Here is a 25,968-nt window from a genome sequence, read left to right as displayed (position 1 = left end):
AATGTCCTATGCTTCATCGTGGATGAAATGTCCGTACAACACATTGTACTGGACATTGTACAGTACGAACAGGCAATTGAATTGTTCGTACAATACTAATTGATGATTGTACAATAATAACATGTCAATTTTTGCACATCGTACCGAACGATATTGCGATCGTACTGTACGATCTTTGATGGCTGAATTGAGTTTTTTTTTTAGGATTTTTTGAGCCCTCTATTTAAGCACACTCATAAGACTTTGTAAGTGTCTTTGACGTCTATTGAAGCTTCATTTTTATGGAAAAAACTTGAAGAGAGAACTTGTAAGGAAGAGAGGAAATGGATGAGTTTGAGAGAGGGATAAGATCCTTGGAGGGGATTTTAAGGGAGTGTGAAGGAGATTTCACATAGTAGCTCCGACGAGTTTGCACCTCAGTACCATTGGATTCTAGGTTTGTCTTGAGGGAAGTTTTGGGAAGAAGAAGATCTCTTTTGTGTCAAATGACCCGGCTCCTCCGTTGTACCGGGAAAGGTTGAAGTGATTTTCTAAGGGCTTCTCCGCCTAATTATGGGGGCCAAAGGAGAATCACTAAAGATTTAGTGTAATACTCGGAGGGTGCCTCTAGGGAGTGGACGTAGGTTAGGATTTGACCGAACCACTATAAATATGGTGTGTTCTTTCCTTTATTATTTTCGTACTCTATTTCCACATTCATTTTTTATTGTGATTAATTGTGATGTTGAAATTGATAATTTATCTTTTTATTATGATTTAATTTGCTTCCACATCAAGTTATAAAAAGATATTTATTTTCATTAAAGAATATTTTAAAATATCCAATTCACCCTCCTCTTGGCACATCTTATACTTTCACTTTACAGACTCCAAAGAGTCTCCCTCCTTCCATGATCCTAGCCTGACGGAGTTGTCCTTCCTCCTTTAACTCCTTTCTTCGACGGAGATGCCGATCCATCCTTTATCCTCTAAGCCCGACGAAGATATCAACCCTCATTTAGCTCATTGCTACGGCAGAGATGTCGATCCCTCCTTTTGCTTTCCAGCTCGGTGGAGACATCAATCCCTCCCTTCATCTCCCAGCCTGGTGAAGATACCAATCCTAAGCCTCCTGGACTAGTAAGTTTTTCACACCTAAGACTCTTCTCCCTGGAGCTCCACCAAAGTATAATAGAATAACCTAATGTACAAGCTAGTTGGAACAGTTATATGAACCATCTTACATCCCTTGACTCCCTCTCTCAACCTTACTTCCTCTCTCACCCTTATGAAGTGGACACTATCTAAGCTCTCTCCAATAAGAAAATGTCTTTAATTGCTTAAGCTCTCTTACCCCTTAAAATATATGAAGAGTTTATAAAGTGGACTCTTAAAAATCTTACTTTGTAAATTAAATACTTTGATTGTATAATATGAGTCAACAACAACAAGAACAAGCCTTTATCCCACTACGTGGGGTCGGCTACATGAATCCTTTTTCTCCGGTTGTGTCCTATTAAAGGTCAAATTCTCGTTTAAATCTATTAAAGAAAGGCCATTAATTCCTAATATTTTCTAACCAAGTCTTTTTAGGTCTGCCTCTACCTTTCTTAGCATAAGTCAAATCTAATACCTCTACTCTCCTAACCGGGTCATTAGAAGGCCGACGTTTTATGTGACCAAACCATCTAAGGCGACTCTCTCTAATCTTATTTTCTACTGGAGCTACTCCAACCTTTTCACGTATATGCTCATTTCGTATCCTATCTCTAAGGGTAAATCCACTCATCCACATGAGCATCCTCATCTCTGCCACACTTAACTTAGTATTATGCTTCTCTTTTAATGGCCAACATTCAGCACCATAAAGCATTGTAGGCCTCACTACCATCTTATAGAATTTTTCTTTAAGTATGAGGGGTACTTTTCTATCACACAACAAGCCCGATGCATTCCTCCACTTAAACCATCCAACTTGAATTCTGCTGATAATATCCCTATCTATTTCTCCATCACTATGAACAATAGATCCAAGATATCTAAAAAGTGTACTCTTATTAATGACTTGATCGCCCAAAGTCACAATCCCCTCACTAGGTCTATTACTACTAAAATTACAATCCATATATTCCGTTTTAGATCTACTCAAGCGAAAACCTTTAGTCTCTAATATTGACCTCCATAATTCAAGTTTACTTCAACTCCCTCTCTTGTCTTATCAACAAGAAGAATATCATCAGCAAAAAGCATACACCAAGGTACATCCTCTTGTAAATGTCTAGTGAGAACATCCAATACTAAAGCAAAAAGATATGGGCTAAAGGTTGATCCTTGATGTAACCCAATCGAAATAGGGAAATACTTGGTCAAACCACCTTGTGTTTGAACACAAGTAATAATTCATGCATACATATCTTTAATGATTTGAATAGGAGCATTATTAACTACTTTCTTTTCAAGAACTCTCCATAGCACTTCTCATGGAACTTTATCATATGCTTTTTCTAAATCAATAAATATCATATGTAGATCCTCCTTATTTTATCTATGTTTCTCCATCAAACCTCATAATAAATGTATGTCTTCCATAGTCAACCTACCCGGCATGAATCCAAATTGATTTTGATAAACATTAGTATAACGCCACACCCTATGTTCCAAAACTCGCTCCCATTGTTTTAAAGTATGACACATTAACTTAATTCATCTATAATTCACACAATCTTGTGCATCACTTTTATTCTTAAAAATAGGAATTAACACACTCATTCTCCACTCATCTGGCATCTTTTTAGTCTTCAAAATGATATTAAAAAGTTTAGAAAGCCAAAAAATTCCTTCATCTCCTAAGTATTTCCACACCTTTATTGGAATATCATCAGGTCCAACAGCTCAATTTTGTGAAGATCATCCTATATGATGCACAATCATACATTATTATTAGTTATATTGAATCACACATTGTTTAGCGAGTTTTCAGGTGAATCAGACTATACGATATGAATATCGTATAGTACGATCATAAATGATTGTTAGATCTAATTCAATTTCTTAATCCCCTAGACTAAATTAGGCAATTTTAATTACTATTTACAGTTTCATACAATACAAAATGATTTATACAAAAGCTAAAATATTATGATAGTCTAGACAATGACATATGATTTTTCTCTTAATATTTTTTACCTAGAAACTATGATTTCATTTGCAATATGTTTTTGTATGTGCTAGACCTTCGAACAAAAGCTAAATATTAAACTCTTACTATTATCATAAATAGCCTAGCATGTAACAAACATATTAAGGAATTAATTAATTTCTCTCCTTTTTGGCATAAAAATTTCAAATATAACAATAATCTAAAAAAAAAAAGATAGATAAATGAAGAAACTATATTTATAATTAAATGGTAATATGTTTTATAACTTTAAAATAATTGCACCATACACTTTAAAATTCAAGAACAACAAATGCCAAAACTTAAATTTATTTAGATAGCCTTCAATAAAAAATAAAATAAAATATTTGTACATTATATTAATGATACTCCCAAATTTATGTCTAACTCCACTTAAAACTTGCTTAGTTTATACTCTCTTAACACCAACTCTCCTTTCAAGCTTTCTTCCATGCAAAACTTTACCAAAATTAATCCTCACATCATTAAACCTTTAAATCATCCTCTCTTCATCCTTAAAAAAAATGCTCCTAAAATAAAAAGCCTAGTGGGTAAAGCCTACTTATCATACCTATCAATTATTATAAAAAAATAAAACATATAATAATTAACTATCTTATTATTTCACTAATGCTTTTTTTTTTCTCTCTCCTCAGACGGAAAGCGAATGCAGTACAAAATTTGAATCGGCTAAGTGCCCACATGCAGTCTGGATATCACCGTTACGTGACGTTAGCCTGTTTTGCACGCGGGGCCGGCCTCAATGCCGACCCACAGCCTACCGTCTCACGCGTGCTAGTCCAAGGCCAAATGGCCCAAATCTATTCTCGCCCTTGCCTTCTCGGCCTCGCTCCCAATTTTGTTTTCCTATTTTTTTGAATCCTTCCATTTTTTATGCTTTTCTCGCCGGCAGAGAGATCAGAGAAAGCGAGGCGGCGAAGAAGGGTTGGATCCGATCCAACAACCCCTAAGGCGAGTAAGAAGTCTTTCAGTGTGGTTCGCTGTAGGCAGGAGAAGAGTAGAAGATGTCGACGGAGGAGGAGAAGTTGTTGAAGGAGGCGAAGAAGCTTCCTTGGGATGAGCGACTGTTTCACAAGAACTGGAAAGTCAGAAACGAGGCCAACATTGACGTTGCTGCTGTCTGCGACTCCATTACGGATCCCAGGGATCCCCGTCTTAGAGAGTTTGGTAACTACGGATCTCTCTCTTTCTTGCTTCGATCTGGTTTTGAGTCCTGCTGGGCTTTTCGTTTCTTATAAAAATTGGCCTATGGTGACTTCTGGAGCCCGATCCCTGTAGTTGAGCGGTGCTGACAATGGATTGTATGTTAACTTTTTTGGTTTCCCAGTTATCAAAAGCTTTCTGGTTAAGTGATTTTCGAATAATTGGCAGAAGCCCTCACTTAAGGTTACTGCTGAAATTGTGCATTTTGCATTTACCAAAAGTAAGCAAAAAACTGCAAAAAAGCTTACAACTATGTATGATAAACCCTATCATTATCTTCCCTCAACATATGTAAAAAAGAAGAGGGTAGGTTACACTTATTCCTATCTTTCTAAAGAAAACTATTAACAAGAGCCAATGAGGCGCAAAAATGAGCTACCCTATTACTATCTCTAGGTATAAATTGGAAAATCACTTGCTTGAAGCTTGTCAAAAATGAGATATCATGCTCCAAATATTGCTGATCCAAGCTTTTCTTAATTGCCATAGAATTTTGCAACCATTTTGATTATTTGTCCTCCTATTTTTTTTGGAATTATTGGTCAGGTCCATTGTTTAAGAAGACATTGGCAGACTCGAATGCACCGGTACAGGAGAAGGCTTTGGATGCCTTAATTGCATTTTTGAAGGCTGCCGATGCTGATGCAGGAAGGTATTTTCATGTTATGATGATTTGCGTTGCCTATGATTCTAACTCCATTTTGAATTGGTAGACTATTGATTTGATTGCTGTAATGTAGGCATGCAAAGGAAGTCTGTGATGCCATTGTGGCTAAATGCCTTACAGGGCGGCCCAAGACTGTGGAGAAAGCTCAATTAGCTTTTTTATTGTGGGTTGAGTTGGAGGCAGCAGAGGCTTTTTTGGTTAGTGATTCATCAGTATTGTTGTCTTGATAGTCTTGATAAAAAAAATATACCTAGCTGCTTATTAGTAGCCAATTTCGTATGATTTATTTTATTTTAGATAGACAATCTATAACACTATTAGTCGAACAAGTGTGGTTCTTACACCATTCAATGATGGAAAGGCCATTATTTTTTTAATGTAGTGTTGATTTGTTTTTGGTAATTATTATGCTCTTCATTTTTGGATGTAGTACTTTATTTTCTTTAATGTGTATTAGATTTGGCTTGATGTTATTGTTATTACTTTATTTTCTTGAACCCCTAAAGGAAAAACTCCAATATGTTAAGTAGCCTTAGTTTGATTTGTGATAATTAGAAATATGGAACTTTTGTATATTGTACTTTCATATTGAGTGAGTGAAAAAGGTCTTACTTTTAGAGTTATACTATCTCAGTTTAGTTACACAACCATGTATAATTTTTATCAATCTAATTTATTCACTATATAACCTATATTTGATGGAACTAGTATAGGAAATATGCATTTATTGAGGTTAGTTGATGTGATGTTATACTCTGTGATAATGCATTGCTCCACCACAATTTTGAGTTTTTCATCATCGTTATTAGCTTTTTCATAATTATTTTGTTAGACTTTATAAATCCTCTTCAAATTTTCTTTTTATGTTTTACATGTGGTATCATAAGCCATTACGAAATGAGCATATACGTTAAAAAGTTGGAGTAGCTCCAATAGAATATAAGATTAGAGAGAGTCGCCTTAGATGGCTTGGTCACATAAAACGTCGGCCTTCCGATGACCTGGTTAGGAGAGTAGATGTTTTAGATTTGACTTATGTTAAGAAACGTAGAGGCAGACCTAAAAAGACTTGGTTAGAAAATATTAGGAATGACCTTTCTTTATTAGATTTAAACGAGACTTTGACTTTTAATAGGACACAATGGAGAAAATGGATTCATGCATCCGACCTCACGTAGTGGGATAAAGGCTTGATGTGGTGGTTGTTGTTGTTGTCATTAGCTTTTTCATAATTATTTTGTTAGATATAAATCCTCTTCAATTTTTCTTTTTTATGTGTTACATTCTATCAATCTAATTTTTTCACTATATAACCTATATTTGATGGAACTAGTGTAGGAAAAATGCATTCATTGAGCTTAGTTGATGTGATATTTTACTCTGTGATAATGCATTGCTCCACCACAATTTTGAGTTTTTCATCATCGTCATTAGCTTCTTCATAATTATTTTATTAGACTTTATAAATTCTCTTCAAATTTTCTTTTTATGTGTTACATGTGGTATCAAGTTTATTTTATGCTCGTTTTTTCATAGTTTTTTACTTGTTTGTTATGTGCTATTATTTTTTTTTTTCCATTATAATCCTTCCAAGATGATTCTTTCTTCTCACATTATTGGTGTATTTTCAGCCCCACATACATGCCCAAATCATCCATGTCTATGTTTCAATATTTTAACTTCAATAGGTTTTGCAGAATCTTCCTCTTATATAGTTGTTTCTTATTATTTTTACTAATTTACCACACAAATAGGTTAACTTTCTTATCTCCTTCACAATCAACTTTTCCTTTTGGTGATTCTTTGTTGTCCAACACTCAAAACTATATAGCATAGTTGGACTAATGGTTGTTCTATGGAATTTGGTTTTAGTCTATGATATTCTATTATAGCACAATACTCTTGAGGGATTTCTGCTTTCATAATGAAACCGGCTTTAATTTTTGAAGCTATTTTCTTACATAGATTTTCATTATTTAATGAAATTAATCCACAACACTTAACCCCATATTTAGATTTACTTGACCCTTTAACAATATTGACTCATAAAGTGATAACTTTAAATTGTTGAAATGTAAGGTTTAAGAAAGCTTGGCTCAATGTTTAAAGAGTTCATTTAGAAATTAATTGCACTTCGGATGGTTTCATTATTTGATTTATAAGAAGTTATAATGGTTTACTTATTAACTTTTAGTATCTAATCCTATAATTGCTTATAGATGTTAAGAGACTCATGTTCATTAGGACATAATTTTAAGCTTATCCATAATTTTCTAGTTTGGAATGGAGATGATCTAGAGCAATCTTTTTGTCATTGATATTTTAAAACAAGCGTGGAATTATGATTTAGAGGGGGAGAACTAGGCTAAAAAATCTTGCATCCTTTTATAAAATTTTATTTGAGTTGCTTGTAGTTTGACATTTGAAAGATTTGAATGATATGTGATGCTCAACTTAAATTTCCTTCCTTGAAAAGGCTAGCTATAATGGTGGTCACAATGAATCTAGGAATATTAAAATATTGATTGTTTACAAGCAACTAAACTAAAAGTTAAAAAATTCAACGACGTTGAGGGAATTTATAAGTTGTAAGTTATTGTATGTTGGGAAGGGTAATGATAAGATGGGTCCAGGATAGTTGTATATATGTTTGAAATATGAAATTGTTCATGTGAATGGAAATAATGATTTGATGATTTCTATTAAGATAACTATCATGATGACAATATAAATATGGTTATTGCTTTTGCTCATCTTTTATTATAAAATAGTTTCAAAAATCAATTTTGGGAAGATGTAGATGAAATGCTACTACGTATGCTTCGGGAAGAAAGTATTTATTTGAAGTGACTTAAATGAACATAGGGATTGATGTAGAACAGGAGGAGGTGGGGGAGATAATTTCAAAATCTGAAATTAATTGCAGATTTTGGTGGGAAAGATTTAACAATTTCAAATTTCAAATAAGAATAATAAAGGAGGGAAGAGGTAATTAATATTTCCTAATCTTAGCCGTAAATTAGGGAATAAATAATTAGAAAAGGGGAGAGAAGGTGGGTCAGCTAATGGAGGGAAGAGGGGAGCGGCCACATTCAACGTATGTGGATATTTGCATTGAATGTTGATTGATAACTTCAAATCTGAATTAATTTCAGATTTGTATCAATTGAGGATGCTTCCTAAAATAGATGTACTAATTAGGAAAGCATTTGAAATTTGGGTATGAGATTAATTAATCAATCAATTTCAGAATTGATTAATTAATTGAATAAAAAAACTTACCAAAATTAATGTAATTAATGAGGGTGGATTTGAAATTCAAATTAGATTAATTCAAAATTGTTAAATCTCTCACACCAAAATATGCAATTAATTTCATATTTTGAAATTATCTCCCCACCTCCTCCTGTTCTACATCAGTTTGGTACCAGAGCATGGTTGCCCGGGATGCGAACTCGACGGAGTAGAGCTCTTTTCCACCCCGGGAGAATGATGCAGACATCCGACGGTGGACGTTAATCAAAGGAAGAGACGAAGATCGAATGCCGAGATCACTCCATTTTATCTTAGTTTATTAATTATATTTTTTATTTTAATTATGCATTTTTCGTTTTTACCCTTATTTAAGAGTCTTGTCTTATGTAAGCCTAAGGGGCAAAGTTGTCTTTTTAGTTTCTTTTATTTTAAGGCCTATATATAGAGGTCATTGCTCTTGTATTAGAAGGATGGATTATGAAGAAAAGAAATTTGTTTTGCACTTTTGTTCTTTGGGAGGACGTTAGTGGGAATCCATATAGAGGGAATTGTGGTTTTCACCATACGCAGGATGAGTCTGAGCTCGTGGCTTGAAGTCTCTTGGTGAAGGGCAACGTATCACCCATCAGTCTTCGGAAGAGTCCAAGACTCGCAGTTCTATATTTTTTTTCTTTGTTTTGTTTTTCCTTATTTCCCTAAACTGTCACCTCCTCAAACCCTCCACTAAGGCGCCGATCTTCTCACCCCATCACCTCCACACCATCGACCTACACCAGCCCCTCCCTTCCTCCTCCCCCCCTGGCCGAAATCCAACAAGGCTCCACCCACTCGCCGACCACCTCTTTGCCTACTATCACTTCTCTCCAAAACTCATCTTTCCTTATTTAGGATGTCATTAATTTGGAAAGATTTCAAATTCTAATTAATCTAATTTGAATTTCAAATCCACCCTCATTAATTACATTACTTTTTGGAAGTTTCTTTATTCAATTAATTAATCAATTCTAAAATTGATTGATTAATTAATCCCATACTCAAATTTCAAACGCTTTCATAATTAATACATCTATTTTATGAAGCATCCTCAATTGATGCAAATCTGAAATTAATTCAGATTTGAAGTTATCAATCAACATTCAATGCAAATATCCACATACGTTGAATGTGGTAGCTCCCCTCTTCCCTTCATTGGCCGGCCCACCTTCTCTCCCCTTCTCTAATTATTTATTCCCTCATTTATGGCCTAAGATTAGGGAATATTAATTACCTCTTCCCTCCTTCATTCTTTTTTTTTTTTGTTTTTTGAGGGAAGTGGGAATAGGGAAGGAGGTGATGGGGGTGAGAGGATTGGCGCCTTGGTGGAGGGTTTGAGGAGGCGGTGGTTTAGGAAAATAAGGAAAAAAAAAGAAATAAAAAGAGATAGAACTACGAGCCTTGGACTCTTCCGAAGATTGACGGGTGATGTGTTGTCCTTCACCAAGGGACTTCAAGCCATGAGCTCGGACCCATCCTGCGGCCGATAGAAACCACAATTCCCTCAATAGGGATTCCCACAAACGTCCTCCCAAAGAACAAAATTGCAAAACAAATTTCTTTTCTTAATAATCCATCATTCTAATACAAGAGCAATGACCTCTATATATAGGCCTTAAAATAAACGAAACTAAAAAGACAACTTTGCCCATTGGGCTTACATAAGACAAAACTCTTAAATAAGGGTAAAAATGAAAAATGCATAATTAAAATAAAAAATATAATTAATAAACTAAGATAAAATGGAGTGATCTCGGCATTCGATCTTCGTCTCTTCCTTTGATTAACGTCCAACGTCGGATGTTCGCATCAGGGATTCTACTAAGATGGGCTATGAGATGATTCTTGATTGGTATTGAATAAGAGATAAAAATCTAATGGTAGAAGTTATATTTGATATCGTAATGGCTTATGATCTTCAATATATAATTTAAAAGGTAAGAAAAAGAATAATATGGGATTTATTTTATAAAATTAGGGTCGACAAATGATAGATTAACTTTTGTTTTTCCTGAAAAAATAATAATTTTTTTGTAATGATTATATGGTAATTTTGGGAGGGTTTGAGCGTAAAATATTGAATAGTAGTCATGAATATATATTTTAGCATTAAGAAAATAATCAAAATAACTAATTGTTTTGGATAAGGCAATTGAATTTGAAAGATATGACAATTTACGGTCCTGATAAGAGGTAGTAGGGTGAGCACCAATAGTAGCCAATTAGGCCATTTTAGGACCTCATGGAAAGGACATGCGAAGAAGAGGTGTGCTGGACACGTGAAATGCCATGCGTTGCAAATGCAGGATTCATGCAAAACGTGTGCTAGGTGTGAAATGGGAGGAAACGTGCTTGGAGGCCTTGGGGACTTTGATTAGGAGGGATGTGCACATGCGTGGATGTTGATTGCATGGGATGTAGATGGCCTAGGAGGCCACCCTATAAGAATCAATGATTTAACCTATTTATAGTAATTACAACAAGAGCAAGCTTTATCCTATTTAAAACAAACTATACAAAAGGGAACTCTCTATATAAATGACAAATTGGATTTGTACAAACTCTTTTTGAATCTCAATGGTGTGAGCAATCGATAATTATCAACTGACTCAATATTCTGGTCTCTTTGTAGTTTGATGCCTGAGGTGAAGAAACTTTCTTTGTACAAAGTTATTTTAAGTGGAGGTGAGGAAACTTTCTTTGTACAAACTTTTTTTAAGTGGATTGTTAGCTTGACCATCTGCTTCATGATTTAATCCTCAAATCACTTTGATCAAAGAAGATATAGTAGAAATGAAGATAAAATGACCCTTGGATGATGATATTAAGGAGAGATGAAAATCTTACTTCAAGAAATTAATTAAAAATTTTAAGATAGAAGTTATTTAAGAAGATAATAATAAAGGCAATAATGAGGCTTGTGATAGATTGATTTAGAAATGAGTAGATTTATGTATGAAGAAGATGCAAAAAGATACATTTTTTGGTTCAAATGAAATACCTATTGATGCTTGGAAAATTATAATGGATATTGCAGTGGTTTGATTAGTAATTTTTTAATGGAATTTTGAAGACTATGAGGTTGCTTGGTTTGAAGAATAATTAGTGTAAACATAAAGTTTCACATATATTTTAGTTTTTTTAGATATTTGGTATTAAGTTAAATATATTAAAAGTGATATTTTGAAGCATCTTGAACACATCAGTCCTCTATTTCCTTTGCTTAAGAAATTTGACTAGATTTTATTTACTCTGTTTCCTACTTTCCTTGATCCCCTACAACTATATTTTCTTTCGATTTTATTGCTTTACTAAGAGATGTGGGTGATTCTTGATCAGTGCATCTGGTTTTGTGAACTCTGCTGATTCTTTAAGCTATAGGTGAAGAAAAAATTGATAGGAGGTTTAAAGAGGAATTAAATTTAAAATTTGTAGACGGAACAAGAATATAAATTCAAGAACCAGTGAAGTACCCTTAAGTTTAATTCAAAAGAATATCCATAATAGAGTAAAGAGACAACCAAATAATTAAAAGATGAAATTGTACCATGTTATTTTAATGAGGAAGATTTCAAATTTTATAGTCAACCAAAAATATGATAAAAATAGATTAATTGCATGTACTTAATTTTTAACGAAAGTCTAGATGGTTGTTTGGTTGCATGTATTTTAGAATATATGTATTTTAAGAATGTCGAATTTTTGCTTGGCCATAAAATAAATGCATAAAAATTATCTCTTTTTTTAGTTCTAAATTTTATAATTTAGTATTTAGTGAGATACATTGGTAAGTTTCATTTTCATAGCCTTAAAAGTAATATAAACTTCATAATTATTGAACACTAATTGTCTTACAAAGTATAAAATGATATGATAAAAAAGTAGTATTATAATCAATACTTGATATTTACTAAGAAATAATAAAAGATAATAGAGCAAAATAAAATTAACATAGTGAACAAATAATAATAATAAAAAAGAATATTTGGAGAGGCATGCATATTATTGGTTTTGAAGATGAAGAGGGGAAGTTGTTAGAAAGTTCAAGTGTCTTTGGTATGAGGCCATGTTGTTCTAACTATTTGGTGTGGTGTAGGTGTAAGTGACAAGGTTTGGTGATGGCAAGGTCAAGTAGTGACATAACCTCGTGCCAGGGAGATCTAGCTGCATTATAACAATATTTGTGTCGTTTGAGTTGAGTTGTCGATGAGAGTAAGTAAAGGGGTCGCAGTAAAGCCTTGTCGTTGGCGATAAGAAGCAAATGGAGAGGCTAGCGAATGTGCACTATAGTGAAGGAGCAATATTGATTTGGACGAGTTTGAAAATCAAGGAAATTGAGAGTTCTAAGGTGTTCCAAATAGCCCAATATTTTATTTTATGCTTATTTTGATTACAACAAACTCTTCAACAACATCAAGCCTTTGTCCCACTAGGCGAGGTCGGCTACATGAATCCTTTTTCACCATTGTGTCCTGTTAAAAGTCAAATTCTCAAATAAATCTAATAAAGAAAGATAATTTCTAATATTTTCTAACCAAGTCTTTTTAGGTCTACCTTTACCTTTCTTAACATTAGTCAAATCTAATACCTCAACTTTCCTAACAGGGTCATCCGAAGGCCTCCGATTAATGTGGCCAAACCATCTAAGGCGGCTCTCTCTAATCTTATCTTCCATGGAGCTACTCCAACATTTTCACGTATATGCTCATTTCGTATCCTATCTTTAAGGGTAAAGCCACTCATCCACCTAAGCATCCTCATCTCTGGAACACTTAACTTAGTATTATGCTTCTCTTTTAATGGCCAACATTTGACACCATAAAGCATTGCATGTCTCACCACTAACTTATAGAATTTTCCCTTAAGTTTGAGGGGGACTTTTCTATTGCACAACAAGCCCGAAGTATTCCCCCGCTTCAACCATCCAACTTGAATTATGCTGATAATATTCCCATCTATTTCGCCATTACTCTGAACAAGAGATCCAAGATATCTAAAACGTTTACTCTTATTAATGACTTGATCGCCCAAAGTCACAATCCACTCACTAGGTCTATTGCTACTAAAATTACACTCCATATATTCAATTTTAGATCTACTCAAGTGAAAACCTTTAGACTCTAAGGTTGACCTCCATAATTCAATTTTACCTTCAACTCCCTCTCTAGTCTTACCGGTAAGAAGAATATCATCAACAAAATGAATACACCAAGGTACATCCTCTTGCAAATGTCTTGTGAGAACATCCATGACTAAAGCAAAAATATATGGACTTAAGGCTGATCCTTGATGTAATCCAATCGAAATAGGAAAATACTTGGTCAAACCACCTTGTGTTTGAGCACAAGTAATAGTTCCTGCATACATATCTTTAATGATTTGAATATAAGAATTATTTACCTTTTGTTTGAGCACAAGTATAGCATATTTGACATAACAAACTCTTAAAAAAATAAAATCCATATAAATTTTTTAGTTAACACCAATAACACATTTTACATAACATCCCCTGTAATATGTCAATTGACCATAAAAAAATTGGTTTTAATATTTAAGTATAAATGAGGTGTTTCAATTATACTAAATTATTTAGAATAAACTTATGTGTCTTTCTATGAAGCTAGGATAAAGACTAATGAGACATTAAGTTAGAAAAAAATTATAACATATTTTGAAGGAATCCATTCTAAACTTATGTATCTAATGGCGGAAATTGGTGCATTATAATATGGTTATTGAAAAAACTATCATTAGTAGGTGATGAGGACATCGTCAGCATTTTCGACACGTGTGCCATCAGGAGTGCCGGAGATCGACGGCCACGATCATGAGTTTTATTTTGAGACATTTTATGTAGTAGCTTTTATTTATTTCAGTTTTTTTTTCGTTTGCCCTTAATGGTATTTGGTCGCTATTTGTAGCCCAAGGGGCATTTTATTCTTTTGTTTTTTTATCATTTGGAGGCCTATAATATGGCCCTTTTCTTATGTAATAGTAGTTTGATGAAATGAAAATTTGCTCTTTGTTCTCTTTGTGAGTTCATGAAACCTCTAAAGATCTCTTTGCTGAGTCTTGAAGAGTGAGACCGTCGGAGATCTCTTTGTGAGTTCTACCGGGGATGGTTTAGGTTCAGGTTTCTTATTTGATAATTTCTTGTTTTCTCCCCATCTTTTTTTATTAAGCCGAAATCCCCTTCTTTTTCTCAATACCCCACTGCCACCCAAGTCTCACCGCCGGCTCCCTGGCTGCGCCAGCCCGGCGGCCCTCCCCCACACCCTAAGCCGCCGGCCATCCCTCCCAACCACTCCCATTAGTCGCCCCACTTGAAGCCCACCAGCAAACCGTTTCAAACTTTGAAATCCCATGCCAAGCTGTTATTTTCTTTCCTATCCTATTCTCCCCTTCAATTAGGAAATTCTTAGCCTGCTATATGTTTCTTTTCATTTGACGGAAGTTTCAATGGCTGAGGCTCAGGCTATTAAGGAAATCATCCTTGAGAGCAAATCTGAGATTCCAAATTCAGATTTGATTTCCGTGAGTTTCTCTGATGGGCCCACGCCTTTAATTTAATAATCCCTCAGCTCTTCTTGGGGCTGGCCACCCTCCTTTCCTTTTTTTCTCTCTCCAATCCCCCCTTAATCACTACTTAAATGCCTCCTTAATTCCCTCCCTCTCTTTCTCTAATTTCAAATTTCAAAACTGAAATTGAAATTTAAGATAGAGCTCATATTTAGAATTTGAAATAAAAATTCAGATTTGTAAGCTGGAAAATCAAATATCAGAGTTGCTGTTGGCCAAGCCCGTGGAATTTTCCAACGGACCCAATGGTTTGATACCATTTAGGAACTTTCTAGTAGAGCAAAGTTGGAGAATCAATTCTCAGATTTTATTATTCCGTGAGTTTCTCTTAGAGGGTCCACATAATTAAATCTAATTATGCTCTCTCAGCTCTCCTTTGGCGGGCCACCTCACTCCCCTCTCTCCTCCATTTAATTGCACCACTAATTGGCAATTAAGTTCCCTAGTTCAAATTTTGGGTTTGAATCAATTCCTTTTGGAATAAAATCTGAAATTTAATTCAGATTTTAATCCTAAACCTAATCATCCCAACCGCCCTCTTCACCCTAGCCGACACCTCCCCCTCTTCCCAACTGAAATTTAATGTTCTCCACCTCCATGGACGACCGATTCGACATCGACCACGGCTTCGTCTTTGATGATCAAGGAATAACGTATAAGACGTTGGATGCTCACTAGTCATCCCATGGGCTATCCGCCACCGGTTACCACTCCACCGGACTACACTTTGTGCGCCATTTGTCTCCTGGTGGCATCGCTCGGTTGCTCTCAATCTTCCTCCATTCAAAGTGCCACCAACAAGAGAGTGAGTGAGAGACCCAAGGTGAAAAGTTCTATTTGTTAATTGTGGATTATTGTTTCTCCCCATAACGTTACTCTCTAATTCTATGTTGTCAATTTGATATTGTCCCGTTAATCTAGTTATAACCGCATGCTTTACTTAATTTCGACTTGATAATTCCGAAAACTTATTTTGGGGAAGCATTAATTTTATAACTAGCAAAGCTTTAACAATCTTATATTAAAATCCCCAAGCAGTTCTTGTTCATCGCATGTTGTTTCACATCATAGGGCATGCACAAGCAAATAGAAAATACATAATTCGATGAGTAGATAAATTATGCTGGAGGATTAGGAATTTAACAATCTTATATTAAAATCCCCAAGCAGTTCTTGTTCATCGCATGTTGTTTCACATCATAGGGCATGCACAAGCAAATAGAAAATACATAATTCGATGAGTAGATAAATTATGCTTGAGGATTAGGAATGCGAAGGGATTGACATAAGGTAACATGGATATAAATTGTTTAAAATGATTTGCGAAGAGTGTTTTAAATGCTTCAGACCTCAATAGTGGCTAATAGAATCATTTGCATGATGATTATAGCTCCTTTCATTTTTTTGTTTTGGACTTATTTATGATTTGTTTTTTTTCTCAATAGCCATCATTTACATCCATTTTTGTAAAAGTTATTTTTTTAGATTCCTTGTTCTTTCATAAGTTCACTAAATGTTAATATGTTGCAGTAGTGATTTGTTATCCTTTTAGACATTTTTGTTAGCATTCATTTGATTTGATGAGATATTTGTGAAAATTTGCATATTATTAAACTTTTGATTTTTTGATTATTTTTTCAGGAAGCTATGGAGAAAGCAATAAAAAATAAAGTATCAAAAGCAGTTGTGCCTGCTATTGATGTCATGTTTCAAGCTCTCAGGTCTATTAATTTTGTCAAACTTTTCTTTATATTGTTTTTTTGTGCAAGTTGTTAACTTGGCTTATTTTAACGTAATATTTAACGTGTTTTAAATATTTAGTGAGTTTGGTGCTAAAGTTGTTCCCCCAAAAAAGATTCTAAAAATGCTGCCCGAGCTATTTGATCACCAAGATCAAAATGTACGTGCATCTTCTAAGGGCTTGACAGTTGAGTTATGTCGTTGGATTGGGAAAGAACCAGTGAAATCTATTCTTTTTGAGAAAATGCGTGATACTATGGTAAGCCAATTATTATTTGATTTAGTAATTCGATTAGTTATATCTTTCATTATGTGATATTTCACTTCTACTTTTATATTCTGGTTAAATTAACTTTTTCTTATTTTTTTGAAGAAAAAAGAACTAGAGGCAGAACTTGCTAATGTTATAGGAACGGCTAAGCCAACTCGTAAAATAAGGTAAATTTTATGTTTTTCATTTGTCCAACTTTCTCTTTTATTTTAGTTTTTTATGTTTGATTATTTTGATTTTAAATAATTTTGACATTCATCAATTATTTGATTATTTAAATACTAGAAGAAACTAAATCATATATATATATATATATATATTCATCACAATAGCAACATGAAATTATTAGCCAATTTTTTCATTATGCTATGCAAATTTGAACTCTTACTATTATATTAAATGATAAAATATGAGGGAAAGGTAGGATAATTAGGAAAAAATTTCTATAATGTCTGGCCTTCTTAAGTGGGAACACAGTTCTGTTTCATTCAGGTAACTCAATGAAACCGATACAGATTACTTCTATTTAAATTGCCTTGTTCCCATGTCTTCTGAAGGATCCATTTTTTACTACCATTTTAGCTTGTTTTAAATCGGGTTTGATCTATACATTAATTTACCTCTGCGTTAATGGTTCAATTTTTTTCTTCTTGTTCAATCTTGTCTCGTAATTCTATGGCTCAGTCTTGTGTTACTTACAGAGCATCTTGCATGTCCTTATTTCTTTTCCTTATTGGTTTCTCGGGTGTTTTTGATGGATGGCCTGATTTGCATTAGAGAAAAGCAACACAAAGTTCCAAAGAAGTTTTGTTCCAAGCTGCCAAATTAGATTTGAGACTTGTGATGAGAAATGCTTTCCCCATAATACTACTAAGCATTGTCCTTAGGAATAAGAATTCTAGGTATCCTTAAATCCTTTGTATCCTATCTCTTTTTCAGAAAGTATCTTGATTATTAAAATGTTTGTTATATCCATCTTATTTTTACTTGAACAAAAAATTCAAATCTTGTGCATAATTTTTTTTCTATGGAAAAAAAGGGAAGCATGGAAAATTTATGTTTAGCAGGGGAAGAAGAGCATGCAATGAAGTAAAAAGCATGAAAGATTTCTATTGATGATATTTACTTGTATTATATTTCAGAAATCTCCCTCACATTTATGAAGAACTAATGCATTATAGTAGAATGCATGCATGCTTATTTGCTATGGTTTAACTGTTTAAATTTTGATATGGATGTTACCTTATCATCAGGATTTTTATCCCTCTGTCATATTTACATGCTACCACTAAACCGAATACATTGAGTGTAATTTTAGTAGTAATAGATCTAGTGGAGGGATTGTGACTTTGGGCGATCAAGTCATTAAAAAGAGTGCACGTTTTGGATATCTTGGGTCTATTGTCCAGAGTGATGGTAAAGTATATGAGGATATTATTAGTAGAATTCATTTTGGATGGTTTAAGTGGAGGAATTCATTGGGCTTGTTGTGTGATAGAAAAGTACCCCTTTTACTTAAGGGAAAATTCTATATGATGGTTGTGAGACCGGCAATGCTTTATGGCGCAGAATATTGACCATTAAAAGAGAAACATAATATTAAGTTAAGTGTTGCAGAAATGAGGATGCTTAGGTGGATGAGTGGCTTTGCTCTTAGAGGCAGGATACGAAATGAGCATATACGTGAAAATGTTGGATTAGCTTTAGTGGCAGATAAGATTAGAGAGAGTCATCTTAGATGGTTTGGTCACATAAAACGACTGTCTTACGATGATGCGGTTAGGAGAGTAGATGCATTAGATCTGACTTTTGTTAAGAAAGGTAGAGGTAGACCTAAGAAGACTTGGTTAGAAAGTTTTAGAAATGACCTTTCTTTATTAGATTTAAATGACAATTTGACTCTTAATAGAGCACAATGGAGAAAAAAGACTCATCTAGCTGATCCCACATAGTGAGATAAAGGCTTGTTGTTGTTGTCGTCGTCTTCTTATATTTATGTGCTACTACTGATGAGTATTTTGATTTTTGTTGTCTTTAAGGAAACAAGAAATCCATTTCATTCGAACTTGGTTAGTCGTTAAAAAGATAATGAAGAACTGTTTGTCTAGTTATTTTGATGAGGACATCCACCGGAGATTTCGACATACTTACCATCGGCGGAATCGTAGATCGACGGCTACGATTCATAGTTTCCTTATGATGTTTTAGTGCATTTCTTTTAATTATTTTTTCAGTTTTTCACTTGCACCCCTAAACCCTATTCAAAAAGAAAAGCCTAACTTGAATGCGATAGAAGTAGCAAGTTGCTTCAACCCGCCTATTCATAGGCACCTTTTTGCGAGATCTACTCTGTGATCTTGGCTACCATTAGAAGCACTTGCTTTTCCCAGAGAGAAAATCAGATCTTATGATATACGAAGATAAAAAAGAATGATTCTAGACGAGAAAGAGAAAAGAAAACAACAAGACATCCAAACCATTAACGAGCTTAGATTCTGACCCACCTCGCGAAAGGGCATTCCCCCCTTGGCTACGATTCATAGTTTCTTACGATGTTTTAGTGCATTTCTTTTAATTATTTTTTCAGTTTTCCACTTGTACCCCTATGAGGGATTTGTGTCATGTTGTAGCCTAAGGGCATTTGTGGCTTTTACATTTTGTGCTTTTTGAGGTTTATATATGAAGGCATAGCCATTGTATTATTTTCTAATGATGAATTATAAAGAAAATTTCAGCTTTCTTTGATCTCTCAGTGAGTTCTTGAGAAGAAACTCTAGGTGGGTGAAAGCAATACCCGTCATCCTTTGGAGGATTCCAAGGTTTGTGGTTCTACGATCTCTTTGTGAGTTCTTGATTCTTTTATCTTAGTCTTCATCTTCCTCTTCCCCTATACCGCCGGCAATTCTCTCTCTATCTCTCCAAACCGACGACCTCATCCCCTCCCCTTGATCCCCCATTACCCCTCCACCTAACAAGCCGCCGGCCACTTCATCAACCCGGCAGCCGGCCCCACCCCACCACCCCTCTCCCACCTAACCCACTTGCCACCTTGTCCCAAAATTATGAAATTCAAATCCAATTGCCTTCATTTACTTTCCTAAATTAGATCCTAGTCAATTAGGAAAGTTTTTTGTTGAGAATTCAATTAAATATTTGAATTCAAATACTTTCATTTTGCCGCATATTTGTTTTACTATTGGGGGGGGGGGCACACACTTAAAATGAAACCCCCATCTCCTCCCTATATGGCCGGCCCCTTACTAAGCATTTATTCTCTCCAATTTAAATTCCAATCACCATTAATTCCCCACTAATACCCCATTAAACGGCCGACCCCTTATTGCTCCTTTTGGATAATTTTGAAATTCAAATTCAATCCCTCTCCCTCCCTTACTAACCCAACCATAGCCGTCCCTCACCTTGCCCGCCAACTCCCCTCTCTCCTCCGCCCTCTCCAACTTTCCCAACCGGCGACTCCACTATAGAACACCACTCGCCTACCCTCAAGCTCATGGATGGCGGATCCGGATGTTGATCACGAATTCGTTTACAATTCTCAAGAGGAAGTCTACATCATTCAATCACATTTCTTCGATCTAGGATTTGGGTCCGAAGGCACCGTAGAAGAATACATGGAACGTATTCTCTTTATTTTGGCGGATGTCATTGAAGAGCAACAACCTACAGTATCGTGGATGATCGCAGGACGACCACCCGTCTCTCCAAATCCTACCAACTCTCCATTGATCAAAATTGTCGGCATCCTCTGTCTTGCAGTGGCGTCACTGAGCTTGCTGACCTTTGTCCTCCGCTAACCCTACTTCCAAAGAACGATCGAGAGGGAAACTCTAAGGTGAAAGCTCTAATTGTTAAGTGCTGGATTATCTTTAATCGCATATTTGTTTTACTATTTTCTTGTCATTATTTCGGATCGCTCTGTTAATCTAACGTGTAACCGCATGCTAGAAGCAAGTCAATAACTACGAAAACTGAAAATCCTAACTTAGTGAAACATTAATCTTATAATTTCATTGTGAAAACAAATTTCTTAACAAGATATTGCAATTCCCTTGATTTTTTCACATCATCTTGGTATTAGAGCATGGTTGCTCTTGCATGTGTTGGGTTCAATTAGAGTTTCAACTTGTCATTGGTAGGCCCAACTAGTTGTTCTAACATTGCAATTATATCATTTAATACATCGCATGTTTGCTGTCCTTTACAATGCTGCATCATTTTGTGGACTTTTGGTGAGTCTCACTTAGTGTTTAGGTGCTATTCTCACTCTAGAAACCTTCATAAACACTAGACAACTTAACTCCCTACTGTGGCTTGCAGTCCACACAAAAATTCTGCATTGTTTAGTAGCATTTAAGTGAGTCTAACCTTTGGTTTGGGTGCTGTCTAAGCCTTCACAACCTTCCTAAACACATAGTGACTTAAAACCACTAGTGTAGCTTGCTGTCCAAACCGTTCTTGCACCATCTAGTGACCTTTAGATAAGTCTGGTTAAGTGTTTAGGTGCTGTCCTCGACCCCTCAACCATCCTAATTGCCTAGATCACTTAAGTCCCTCTTGTAGCTTGCTGTCCGGTAATTTCTTGCACCATATAGCGTTCCATAATGACGTTTTCTCCTTGTAGAGTGTTGTCCCTTACACCCAATCTTTATTAGGCATCACTTAGCGCTTCCCAATGGATCCGATAGGACTTCAAAAGAAGTTGGATGACCTGGTTAGTCTAATGGTTTTATAACTAAAACCATGAAGGAAAAACATGTTGACTCTTCCCACTCTAGGAATGTGCCACACTCTGCTTATTGACCTAGACCTGAGCCTAAGCCACAACAACCTCACTTAGAGTCACCTTACCGTCTGCCCACCTTTGATGGTTCCTCGGATCCTTACTACTTTAAGGAATGTATTAGATAATTAGAAAATTATTTTGAATCACTTGAGATTCCGAAGTCCCACCAGGTTAGCATTGCTAAGTCTCGCCTGAACGATAGTGCTCGCCAATTTTGGATGAGATTGGAAGATCATAAAGAGTCTCGTGGCGAATACCCTACTTCTGATTGGAAAAATATGAGACAAGAACTTGGAGTAAAATATCTTTTCCCTACTTTTGGCCAACCATCTGATTTTAAGATTAGGTCACCCCCTATTAATCAAACTTTTGGGCACTACACTCTCAAGAACCCTACACGTGAAAGTCAGTCCTACTCACCTGTTATACTCCAATCTGATATCGTGACTCCTAGACCTCACCGAGTGGCAGTTACTCATGTCCCTACCTCTTCGGTTATCCCTAAACTTGTCCGACATACCACTCTCACTCACATAGTGGCCCCAACATCTAGTGACCTTCATCTGGAACACCACCCTACCTCTTTTGTTGGGATAACCTGTGGACATCACTGTGGTCGAGACCACCCATCCCTTAGTAACTTCAGGGTTGCTGCCCCACCCTGTAGGTCTTCACCTAGCCTTGATGGCTGACCCTCTATTGGGTGTTCTGTTGGATCGGTTCCGTATGACTCCCCACTTGGGCCGACTCCGAGCCATCCCAGTCAACCTCGTCTGAACACGCGTCCACTCTGCGTGGTAGATCCCGATTCACCTCACTAATAGAGTGACTTTACAACCTTTAAAATTAGTAAGGATTCTAAGGCTATCCAACCTTTGGTATCCTCAATCTTTGACCCTGCACGTGTAATTGTATCCAAAAGAAGCACGACAAAGAAGACTTTCCCTGAACCTGAGACTGAGTACATCCATTTCGTGGATACTAATGATATCACTGATAACAAGGACTTCTTTGAGGATGAAACTGAAGTGATTGAATCAAACTCCCAGGATGACTTAAACCTTGATCTAGGAAATTTAGAACATTTAAATATTGTTACCTCAAGGATATCCCTTTGGATAAGGTCTGCCTGGATAATATTAAGTTGATCTCATAAGAAACTGATATGACCTTGAGTACTGTGGAATTAAATTCAAAAGATTCTGATTTCCTCCCAAATAATCCTGATTTAATTTTGAATAATTGTGATGGTGATGTGGATACTCTCAAGGTAGAAGTGATTCGATTGAATTTACTGCCAGAATTAAACCCCGATGTAATTGACCCCGAATCCATTGATCTTAAGGTTATAACCATACCTGATCCTATTGAGAATAGTGATATGAATTCGGAAGACAGTAATGTGAACCTGATTGATTATGAGCCTAATTGGAAAATTGTTGAGAGTTCTACTTAATGAATTATTTTGAAAATTAGTAGAAGAAATGACTTATTTTGAGGCTTTCGCTGATGAAGGATGAATGCAACTATTCAAAATAAAAGTCAAGGTGGAGATTAATACATATGATGGGACAATTAATGTAGAGCTTGACGCATGGATTTATTACTTAGTTCTTATATATTACCCATGATTAGGCTACCTTCATCTGCCAAAGTTAAGCTATCATGCTTTGGCATGGTGGAACATACATTTAGAGGTGATTGTGATGAGGACATCAAGACATGGAAAGTTTATCAGAGGCGTGGCCGTAGATCTACGGCCACGATTGCACCACTCTACTTTTGATTTTCATATTTATTATTGATGTATTAGTTTTATTTATGAAGTTTTATTATGCTTTTTCATTTTTTCCCTTAAGGGTTTAGGTATGTGTAAGCCCTAAGGGCATAGTTTTACTTTGTATTTTCTCATTGTATGGGCAATTTAAAGCCTCCCTCTTCTTCTTTGAGAGTTAATGAATGAATGATAAAAGAATTTTCTGCATTGTAAGTTCTTGTGAGAGCTTGAGAGAGTTTGGGAGAAAAGCCCCTTGGAGAGGGAATCAGATCACCCACCAACCTTGGAAGTGTCCGGGTTCGTGGTTCTTTTCTTCCCTATCTTTCTTCCCCTCTTCCCTTCCCCTACTAGCCGTCGGCCTAGGATCTCCCCACTCGCAAAGCTGCCGGCTACAAAATCCTGATGTAGGCAAGCTTTGGGCTGTTTTCTATCTCTTGGTTTGGGCCATGGCTATCTCGGATTGGGCTTTGGTTGCTCGGTTTTGAGCTTAAAAATTGGATTATACTTAAGTCTAGCTCATTAATTCTTGAGTTGATGTTTAGCTCATTAATGTGAAAAGGTATTCTTCTTATAAGCTCATTAAAATGAGTTATAACTTGTGCCTCTTCTCCTCCTTTTGCCTTCTTGGTTTTCCCTTTGCTGGTTGGTTTCCCGTGATCTGCCCCTTTGTCTCTTGTGCTGGCTTTTCGGGCCCCTTGCTGGCTGGTTTCCTGTGACCTGATGCTTTGCCTCATGTGCTGACTTTTCGGGTCCCTTGCTAGCTAGTTTTCCGTGGCTGTTTGGGAGGGAATTCCATGGGATTTTCTTTGTTTTCTGTGCAGTTTTCCTGTAGCAGTTTTGTTGTCTTTTGGCCTTATATTTCCCTCTTTTAATTAAGATATTAAATGTGTTTTAGGTGGATGTTTGGCTCCCCTTTTGTGCCGATATATTAGAGATGTTTTTAAGCATAAAAAGGATGGTTATGTGGCTAGTTTTTGGATAAAAACCTGGGGGTTTCTTCGTGGAAAAGCTTGTGAGCTTGTTCCATTCCTCCCTTCTCCTAGGAATGCTTGCGAGCTTGTCCTCCTATTTTCATCTTGGACTTCTTGCCTCCTCTCTGCAAGTACCATTCCACTTGTATCTTTCTTCTCAAGGCAAAGCAAGTTTAGGTGTCTAAGTTGTCTTTATGTCGTCAAAGTTTGTAAGCGTCTTTTATAATATTAAAGTGTGTTTTTGTTGCAATTTGTCTAATTTGTATATTTTGGGACAATCTTTGTAATTTATTTTATCCTAGAAAATCTATTATTTTGCTTGCATAAATTTGGGGCCCTTCCCAAATTTTTGCTCGCATCAAATTCCCACCACTTCACCAAGCCTCCTCCCATCTACTTCGCTCATCCCTCCCTTCAGCCTCCTCCTTTTTCCACCTCCACACCACCAAAACTACCTAACCCTAGCCGCCGCCAACCACTTTCCCCATCCCTCCCTCTACAATTAAATACCATCAATACTTGCCTTTGATAGAAGCCCCAATTTGGAAGGTCATAATTTTCAGATTTCTAATCACTTCTGAAATTTGAAATACTTTCTCAGTTAGGAAATCTATTTTATAAAAGTTTTCAATTTTAAATCCAAAACAATTTTTAATTGGATTGGATTTAAATTCCCCTTTCCAATTTGGGATCTCCAATCAAGCAAGCATTAAAACCTTTCCCTAAACTCCCCACTTCCTTCACCATGCCGCCGGCCCTCCCTCTCTCTCTCCCCTTCCTCTCTCCACATTAATTCCCCACTGATGTAGAACTACATGCAAAGATCGGAAATTTGCACAAAATAAATTAAGAACAATTTCAGATTTTTGTTAATAGTGTTTAAAACAACAACGTAAAACTCATAAATGGTCAATCCCGATTAGGCCAAGCGATACAAGAGACTAAACCACATCAAAATACTTAGAAGAATTAAAACATTGCATAAGTAGTAGTTTCCAACTTAACCAAATTATAACAATGAGGTCTAAGAGCAAAGAAGTAACAATTCCTATGAATACTAATGGATGGCAATAAGTAGACACAATCTCTTGCTTTGAACAAATTCTCTCAAAGAAATTAGAATTTGAAAGTAAATGAGTCAAGGAAGAAAATCACCTTCACGGAGAGACGACGTAGATCACCACGTACCTTCCAATAGTTGTTCCTTCATCGGCTATTACGGGAGGATGGAATTTCAAGAGATCCGTCAAGGATTTGAATCACTCCAACGAAGGAAAGTTGAGAAGATCCACGAATCTTTGACCATCAGATGTGAAGTAGGAATCAAGCTTCGGGTCGATCATACACCTCAACTCAACAAGGAGAAACACCTTAAGAAGGGGAAGGGGCGAGAGAGAGAGGAGGTGGACGGTGGGGGAGGGAGGCCGGCGGTTTGTAAAAGGGGAAAACGGCTAGGGTTGGGAAGGGGTTAGGTTTGGGTGGACAAGAAA

At 35.9% G+C, this 25,968-nt stretch overlaps 1 protein-coding gene across 3 annotated transcripts in view; it reads left to right on the top strand.

Moving 5' to 3' along the window:
* Window positions 1-3,967: 3,967 nt before the first annotated feature.
* The window catches only part of LOC110109013 (protein MOR1), a 93,950-nt gene continuing 71,949 nt past the window's right edge, over window positions 3,968-25,968 (top strand). For all 3 annotated transcript variants that reach the window (XM_020839905.2, XM_020839904.2, XM_020839903.2), the window contains exons 1-6: window positions 3,968-4,345; window positions 4,928-5,033; window positions 5,122-5,245; window positions 16,557-16,636; window positions 16,737-16,914; window positions 17,029-17,093. In XM_020839905.2, the coding sequence (XP_020695564.1) occupies window positions 4,183-4,345; window positions 4,928-5,033; window positions 5,122-5,245; window positions 16,557-16,636; window positions 16,737-16,914; window positions 17,029-17,093 (716 nt within the window). In that variant the 5' untranslated portion in view covers window positions 3,968-4,182. The remainder of the gene's footprint in view (window positions 4,346-4,927; window positions 5,034-5,121; window positions 5,246-16,556; window positions 16,637-16,736; window positions 16,915-17,028; window positions 17,094-25,968) is intronic.

The sequence above is a fragment of the Dendrobium catenatum genome, unplaced genomic scaffold (genome assembly GCF_001605985.2).
Source record: "Dendrobium catenatum unplaced genomic scaffold, ASM160598v2 original_scaffold_96786, whole genome shotgun sequence".
NCBI classification, from domain to species: domain Eukaryota; kingdom Viridiplantae; phylum Streptophyta; class Magnoliopsida; order Asparagales; family Orchidaceae; genus Dendrobium; species Dendrobium catenatum.
The sequence above is the reverse complement of the archived record's forward strand: the minus strand, read 5'-3'. Positions and strand labels throughout refer to the sequence as shown.